Source organism: Daucus carota, chromosome 5, assembly GCF_001625215.2.
Source record: "Daucus carota subsp. sativus chromosome 5, DH1 v3.0, whole genome shotgun sequence".
In the NCBI taxonomy this organism is placed as follows: domain Eukaryota; kingdom Viridiplantae; phylum Streptophyta; class Magnoliopsida; order Apiales; family Apiaceae; genus Daucus; species Daucus carota.
Genome location: NC_030385.2, coordinates 18,031,709 through 18,040,725, shown reverse-complemented (window position 1 = coordinate 18,040,725; position 9,017 = coordinate 18,031,709). Strand labels below are relative to the sequence as shown.

Sequence of the window (9,017 nt, the reverse complement as noted above, 5' to 3'; positions counted from 1 at the left end):
TTTCACGATAGAACGTATTTATCAGTAAAATTAGTAAAAACAACATTGAGAATCTTGTACATATATTATTAATGTTAATATTCTGTTAAGTGTTTCTTCTTGTGGGTCTGCATCGCTAAAAGGTAATGGAATCGCGAGGCCGCTGCTTAAATGTAATGGAATATTTTTTGACGTTTTCTAGTCATTAATCCGATAGTTTTATGGCTCCCAGTCTGTTTTGTGAATAGATTAGGTATTGTTTGAAATGAGTCAATTGTGACACAGTGTAATAATTTGTGTTTCTCTAGCCAATCCCGCTACCCGAGACTTCCGTCTGACAGCAGCCGCTTTCGTTTCTCGAAACTGCATAGTCCCAACGTGCATTACTATGTTGGCTTGGTGTATGAGGACCAGTTGCTCAATGAACATCATGCGGTGGCGGTGTTATAGTAATTGCAAAATCCTGGGAATGTGTCTGGAATTTCCAGATGTACGTTGTCTATACTAGACGGTTTAATCGCATTTTTTGACAAAAGATTCCGTTCCAGGTTTACATGAGTAGTGATTTTTCATTACAGTTTAAAATTCAAAACTCCACGCCCACCTTCTACTTTTCTCAGAAAACCTCTACATTCGTGGAAGTTGTCTACAGCTAAAGAACAAAAAGCATCTCGAATATAGGATACAATGACAACAATCTACCGTCATAAAATTTTCCTAGAGCCATTCTTGCATGTTTTTTTTTTTTAATGTGTTTTAGTTTCCAGCGAATTCTCCAAAAAAAAAAAGGCAAAGTTTTAGAATCTTATGTGATGCATACTAGAACCGCCGTTCATAAAAAAAAATCACTAACTGACTACTATGTGAAATATTTTTCACCAATTTGTATAGTATATTTGGAGTCCACAAGGTATAAACACCTACAAAAAGTTGAAAACATTTAATTACAGGTATTTGTTTTTTTTTTAAATAACAAGTATTTGTTTGGTTTTAAATTCATGATAAAAATCTCTTTGTACTTGTAGAAACTAAATAAAATAAAAGTCACAAATTTTTTTTTTTAAAAAAACAGCTATAATATACGATTTAATAGCATTTATTGACAAATAAGATTCCATTCCATATTTACATATTAGTGATTTTTCAAACATAATTTAAAATTTAAGTTATTGCCGACTTATTCTTTCGGTTCTGACTTTCTTTTCTTTGTATTTATAAATTGAGAAGCAAGATGGACAGAAAGGGAGCGAGGTTTGTAACTGTATGAATCTATTTAATTTTATTCAATTCCAAATCACTTTTCACTGATTATTTTCCAGTGATTCTTGAAAAAAACAAACTACCACAATATTTTTGAAAACAATCCATATGAGTAAGATTTTACATTGTGATGTTGGATTATACAGAATGGTATATTAACCCTATGCAATTGTGAAGTCTATTATAAAAAATAATGTTTGTTTTGTTGTATGACCGTATGCAGGGGCGATATGAGAAAGAATTTGGTGAAGCCATTGCTAATGATGCATGTGCGCCAAATGTTTTTAAGGGATACCAGACAAAAGGAATTGAGGTGTGTTAGATTCTAACCAGTAATACAAAAGAGTAAATAGTTGTAAATTGATCAATTTTATTCTTGGAAAGAGGCTAACTTCTAATATGCTGGGCATTTTCTTGCAGTGACTTATTAAAAAGAAATCTTAATGTTTTAACAAAGTGTGATCTGAAAAAATAAATTAGGATTATTTCTTCAATTTTAAATTTAGCTTAGTAATTGAACTACACACTGACTTTAAATAATTTTAATAGTTGTGTACCATATTGTGTGTGGTGATGTGTTCTGATTATAGATGTCTTGTTTTTATAGTTCATATCTACATAGAACTGAGAATCCGTACATGTATTCTGTGATAATTATATGTTTATTAAATTGAAGAAATGTGTTTTCACAAGTATTGGCAAAACAAAAGCAAGAAGCTAGTCAGTTTCTAAACTACATTTTTTTTGCAGGGGATGGAGATTTTGCTTTATTCATATCAAGAGATGCAAAGGAAATTAGTTGTGCACATAATTAAGGAAAAGCATCGAGCGAAGTGTATAGAGCCTCTTCAAGGACTAGCAACAAAACTCAAGGACCTTAACAATGATTTCAACATGATTGTGGAAAATGTTTTAGATGGTTCTAAGTAGGACATAATGAAGTTTGTAGCTGGAAAATCTTTATCATTTAACTTCTCTCGAGATTTTCTCCTTATTTGGAAACTTAATGATACCAGAATCTTAAGCTATTAACAGTACTAATTTATTATTGTACTATGTTTTTTTTGTTGGGAATCTTTAATAATGCTATATGTAGATAGTTATATTGATGTTTGGTGCATAGAAAAAAGTTTTCTTAGACAGAGTACTTGTTGAAAAAACTAGTTACCAACATTCGATCAATTATTACTACACTGGCTTATAAAATTGATTGAATCTATTGTAACAGTTCAAGAACACAGAATAGGTCAGAGTATGTATATGGATTGTCATATTTGTAAGAATACTATGGTGTATTATAGTTAAAAAACATTGAACCACCTCCAAAAATGCCAAAAAAACATTGAAGAACAAGAAAAGAAATACAATCCACAAGCTTACAGGTCAAAAATGTTAAAAAAATTATAAAAGAACATTGCTAACATCGTATAAATCGTTCTCAAAGAAGAAAGCTGAGATATAATATGATATTTATTAGAATCGAAATCATATTAAGCATACAAAACTTCATAGAGTAATGAAAAAGATTGTATACTATTCTAACATCAAATATCTTCTACTACTGTTCCAGATGTTCCTTCTTTTTTTTCTCCGGACAGTTCCTAGAATCATGATAAGCTTGAGTATTACAGAACTGACATTGTCTCATTGTTCTTTTTTTCCCTCCAAGTGATTTTTCAGCGGGGTTTACCATTCTCTTTCTACAACCCTTATTATTACTTTGGTTGGGAGGTAATACCGTTATATCTTCCACAATCTTTGAACCGATTAAATTTTCAACCATGTCTGCGGTTAAACGATACCCTGCGCTTTTCTTGGATATCTTCATTTGTTCTGATATCACCTTCAAACTATCGTAAAGGGAATTAATTTGACCTTGGTCAGAGGATGCCTCACTAACGCAACTTTGGAAAATAAACCAACACTCCTGCAGCTTCTTTCTACGAGACTCTTCCCCAGATAATGGGTCTGAAATTTCTCCAAGCTCTAATGTTGAAAATCTCTCCACTGCTTTCTTTAGCCACCTATTCATAACATACTGCCTTGGTATTATGTGGATTCCACTAATACCTAAACAGAAAAATGCATGGCTACATAGGTATCCAACGCGTGTGAAAAGCTTACAAGAACACTCTAAATCGTGTGTTTCAAGATTTAGAGATACCTGTCAACAAATAAATAAATGATTGTTATGTGAACTAGATTAAAGGAGAGAAACATGAAGAATGCTTTGCAATATAAAGTTTTACCTCAAATAAATTTGATTTATTTTGAGGATCTTTTATGACAACTGTTTTGACTGAATCAACCATTTTCAAATCCATAATAGAGATATCTCCACTGCATCCCATGATCTCCTCCTGTATCTTGTAGAACATTACCCTTGTGTAATGTTGTGCAGCATCTTTCTCGATTTCCTTGTTTGACAAGGTTCTAGGAACTATGTTGTCATAATGTGCAAGCTGCTTTTGTTGGTATCTCTGCCTTGAAATAGCACTGTCATAACATATATAAAATTCTGATAGTGTATCTCCTTTCTGTACGAAGTGGTTAAAGTAGAAATTTGAACTCTCTGATCTTGAAGTTGTTCTTAATAAACCCAACATTGGTTCGTCATTGAAGTATGCAGGTATCCATGAATGACGTATATCGTATAATTCGGTAAGCCATTTATTATCGGAAAGATTAAAATCTGATATGACTTCGTTCCAACCTTCCTCAAAATCTAACGGTGATGTATGGTCAGACCAAACAAACTTATTTAATCTGTCCATGAACGCAGACTCTGCGCAAAACAATGACCCTAGCTGCATAGTAACAATCAATATTACAAGTAAAAGTGAAAGTGATGCACTAAGAAAAACTACAGAACACACATTTGGGCCTTTGTTTAAGTTTGTAGAATAGCAAGTCTAGTAACATGAATCCTCAAAGATTCAATAAAGTTTTGTCCTAAACTATATTAGGATTCTTTACTAGATTTTAAATTTAGTTGAGTAAGTGAACCGCACGTAGATTTAAGTTATTTTAAGAGTTATATTTATTTAACTTTTTTGGAATCCTTTTCTGAATTCTTTTACTCACTTTTTAGTTGTACTTGTTTTTTTTTACTCATAAAAAATATTTCACAACTACTGGATTCTAAGAAGTTACCCATTATGTTCACTTTGTTTTCATTCCCATTCTATTGTTGTTGCTCTGGTTTTGTTTGCAATTAGTATTCAAAAAAATTACTATGTTTTCCTTCTATTTTTGATTCTAATATTTAATCTGTCCACATCTTCTTAATTAGGACTTATCCATGAAAGGAGATTCTGCGCAAATCAATGATTCTAGCTGCAGAATACAATATATCTTACATGTAAAAATTGAAACTGATGAACTAAGAATAGCTACAGAACACACAAATGGGCTTTTGTATTAGTTTGAATAATATTTACCTTTGATGGGAACTTCTTCATAATATGCCACATACAAAGCCTGTGTTTTACTAGTGGAAATACAGTCTCCAAAGCAACTTTCATTGCTGGGCATTGGTCTGTGATGATACATTTCGGTTCTCGTCCAAAAATGCTTTTCATAGTATTACATAGCCACTTGAAGCTTTCTGCAGATTCGCTCTCAAGCAAAGCACCAGCAAATGTAGTGCTTTTCCAATGGTTATCTATTCCAATCAAAGGTACAAAAACCATACCATACCTGGCCAAGAAAAAAACAAATTAATATTATCTCCTACATGACAACCCAGGATCTCTTGATAGGTGTTTTTGTTATTACTTGTTTGTCCTGTATGTTGCATCAAAGGATACAACATCTCCAAAAACTTCATAGCTTTTTCTGTTTATTCCGTCAGCCCAGAATAAACGCGTTAGATGGTTTGAAGAATCAGTTTCATATTCAAATTTGAATGTAGGATCAGAACTGCATTGGATATCATGAAACTTCTATATAATCATATCAGCATCATGTATCCCTATTTTTTTTTAACATCCCTCGAAAAATTTTTAAAATCCACTGTGGTTGCACCAACATTTTCATGAGAGCCTGTCATCGCTGAAACAATTCCATGTGCACGAGTGGCTCCTATATTCAGTTTTGCTGCATCGAAAATAAAACTCTTGTGAAAATATGTAAGATTCCGATTGCAACGGAGAAACTGAGCACCATCCCTATCAGCAAATGAATGGTTGTGTTCTTCAATGAATCTCTTAAGAATGCAACTACCATTGCCCGCTATGTTGACACGTATCAATGCAGGACATAAACACTTAATAGATACGGTTTTTCTTGTTCGATGTTTGTGAGTCACAACTCCATCTTCAGATTTTCGTGAATCCTTTTCACTAGAACCTGATCTGGAGCAAACATAATATTTACTGATTGTATTCCCTGCTCTGTCGTTTTTTTCAGCTGATTTTCTAATATCAAAACCACAAACTCGTCCGTATTCTTTGTAGAACTCGTAGACAGAATCCAAATCGTCGAAAGTCTGATTTAGAAATGGTCTCTTCGAAGGATCACACCGCGGAATAAATTCTTGTATAGTTTTTGACTGATCGTACACAGCTTCATCCTTGTCTTCCAGTACTATATGAATCAAATACAAAACAAAAAGAAAATATGGTAGTTCAGAATACAAATGCTCTTGTATTGACCGATACGCAAAAAAAAAATGAAAAACATTTACTGAACTTACGTTGGACGTGATCATCTAAAGGGTTGTGCACAGCTTTGTTCATCGTCTTAAGGTTGTCAACAGCTTTGTTCATCGTCTGTTATGTTTTGATAGGAGAAAGAAGATGAAAGAGTGCTTATTTTAGGTTGATTGCTTTGATTGCTTTAAAAAAGAACTGTAAAATGTTAAGAAACTTAAAAACAGCAAGAAAATCTTTAAAAAGGGTAATAAAATGCTATTGATTATATATATTTTTTGTTGTACAAAAATACCCCTAGAATAATTAGATTTGATTGATTTTGTAAAGATATTATTTCAAAATAGAAATATATTAAGATTCTTAATCAACGGCAGATGTAGTAGTTCTCTCGGTTCTCTTGATAATATGAGTTCTCCCAGGATCTTACTCCTATATATATATATATATATATATATATATATATATATATATATATATATATATATATATATCTGTGTGTGTGTGTGTGTGTGTGTGTGTGTGTGTGTGTGTGTGTTGTTCTGGTACTGCTAATTGTTATGGATGCAGAAGCTTCTTGCTAAATAAGGTCGTAACATCTATGGTGGTGGTGGGAAGATCCAGAAGGGGCGGAGAAGAATGGGCGGGGGGTGGAAAAGAAGGGTGCAAATTGAGCGATAATTGTGCCTTAATTAAGGATATTAATTATTCTTAATTAAGGGTTTTTGTACCATTTATAGCGACCATGATTAGGGCATTTTTGGCCCATAGAGGCATTTAAGTGCCATAATGTTGGCTCATTTATGTCTCTATTTTAATTTTTTTAAGACTTAATTACCAAAAAAACTATCAAACTTATGTGATTTTGTTCATTTTAACCATAAAACTGTTTTTGTTGCAGAATAATGCAACTAAGTAATACAAAATCTATTTGACATAACCCAAATTTAATGAATATCTAACCATGGTTAATTCATAGTTGACATGAATGTCACATGCAGCACAACAGTAGTTTTTTTATTTTTATTTTGAAATTTTACATAATTTATTATACATATATTAAAATTTAACTATATTTACATTTTCTTTTTGTGTCTAAAATTCAAATGATAATTTTTTATATAGAAAAAATAATAAAATAATTTATGAAACTAAATCTTTCAGAAGCCTTAAAAATGCGTGTCAAACTCTCGTCCTTCAAAGTAAACTACCTAAGGTACATACGGAGTACTACAAATAAGATATATACACATATCAGAACACCAAAATATTGCAAACTACCACTATATTTTAATAATGCTAAAAAGAATAATATAGTGTTAATAATCAAATCCGAATCTGACGTTAGTAACCAAAAAAATCCGAACCTAACATCAGTGACAAAAAAAAATCATGGTTTAGTGCTAAGTTTCTAAATACAGAATAAGTTGGGTAACGAAAAATCTATTTTTCCTAAATAAAATTATCAATTCGATATAAATCAGTATAAATCACATGAAAATAATCGATATACAGTACCTGATAAACGGTGGTTTCAAAAAATCACAGTCGAACATAAGTTTTAGTAAGCTCTGTGTTTGTGTAGATTGTGAATTATGATTTTGACCCTTAATGGGATAGTAAAAGTATTAATAAAATCCATGATCAAATAATTTAATTAATAACTTGATAATATATATGGCAACCATCTTAATTTTAACTTAATCATGATTATGAACTAGTGAGATTGGGTTTTGAAAATAAAGTTTATAAAAGTTACTTGCATTATCCTATAACAAATATACTATTCTGGTTAAATTGAAAAAAACACAATAGTTATATAGTTTTTTTGGTAATCAAGTCTTTTTAAAATCGCTCATTTTCCTTTCATCCGATGTTGTCTTATTTTCTGGATGTTTAAAAGGAATTTAGAGAATTTACTTATTAAGGCTGCTTCCGACGAGACGCGAACCTTGGTGTCCCAGACAATTGAGCTACAAATATTGATAGAATGGAATAAAAAAGACATCAGTTTTACTCTGTTTTGTAATTGATGTAATTTTTGTATGGCACTCTTTTTCCCCTTGAGTTTTTTCCCACAGAGTTTTACTCTTGAGGGGTTTTAACGAGACTTTTTCTGTGGGTTATCTCTTCTGACTTGAAAGGCTATGTTATCTAAACATCGGAGTATTTACATACTTTCGGTTAGATGATATACCTTCTTGAATGAAGCAAACTCTGTCCATTCGGATATTATAATTTTCAATCTTGGTATAATACAACGGTCTTATGACAAAAAAAATAAATCAAACTATCCCTTATATACATCCTATTTTCAAATTATCTTTATATATAATAGGAATATTTTTCATCTCTGTGAAAATTCATTCTTCAAAAACATGAAAAAAATTCCAATGTTCATCTCACCGGAGGAGCAGAGGCATTCACCGGAGATGTAACAAGAAATATGAATACCAGTATGGAAATATTCATAAAGTGACAACTAAATTTTAAGTGTCAGAGCATCTCCAACGGCGTTCGTTATAATCGTTGGCTAAATAGGACATGTAAGACATTATGTAAAATTTGCTGAACCTGTAAAACATTTTACTTTAATGGTATTGGCTATATTGGTTGGTTGACTATAATTTAAAAATAGTATATTATTAATATTTTAGATTGTTAAAATAGAATATATCAGTTCAATATGATAATAAATGATGTCCAATATTCCTACAAATTTCTTACAGATCTGTAGAGGTTCGACAAATTTTGTCATCCATAGAAGGTTGACTAAAATTATAGACAACAGCTAGGTATGGTTGGAGCATGAATTTTTCGAGCTGTTGGTTAAATTATTTTATTTTTAATATGTCAACTCACCATTTACTACGTAAGAGCTTTCAATGGTTAGAAATCTCTTAGTTTCTAGTAAGGCGCCCTTGTGTGTGGGGTTAGGCAGATTACAAATTATTTAGTAATTCAATCTGCTTAAGTCGTTTTTATAAATATTAATTCCTCGTAAATTTAATAAAGTCGGGTTGGTCTTGTTGTTCGGATTAAATATAAAATAGAATTTAGTTCAATACATATTTATATTTGATGGTAACTGATAAAACAATTGAAGAATCCGAGAACCCAAAATCA

General features: G+C 31.5%; 1 protein-coding gene and 1 long non-coding RNA gene across 2 annotated transcripts; one reads left to right on the top strand and one right to left on the bottom strand.

Annotated features, from left to right (window-relative positions):
- Positions 1 to 1,195: 1,195 nt before the first annotated feature.
- Positions 1,196 to 2,320, top strand: LOC135152677 (uncharacterized). The gene is made up of 3 exons (XR_010292050.1): positions 1,196 to 1,230; positions 1,463 to 1,552; positions 1,990 to 2,320. It is a non-coding gene; the product is annotated as an uncharacterized LOC135152677 (long non-coding RNA).
- A 477-nt stretch (positions 2,321 to 2,797) lies between these two features.
- Positions 2,798 to 6,008, bottom strand: LOC108221434 (protein FAR1-RELATED SEQUENCE 5-like). Its single transcript, XM_064093881.1, has 6 exons — positions 5,936 to 6,008; positions 5,270 to 5,826; positions 5,017 to 5,183; positions 4,680 to 4,938; positions 3,489 to 4,046; positions 2,798 to 3,403 (listed from the first exon to the last, which is right to left on the bottom strand). The coding sequence occupies exons 1-6, from the start codon at positions 6,006 to 6,008 to the stop codon at positions 2,798 to 2,800; spliced, it is 2,220 nt and encodes a 739-aa protein (XP_063949951.1).
- Positions 6,009 to 9,017: the final 3,009 nt, after the last annotated feature.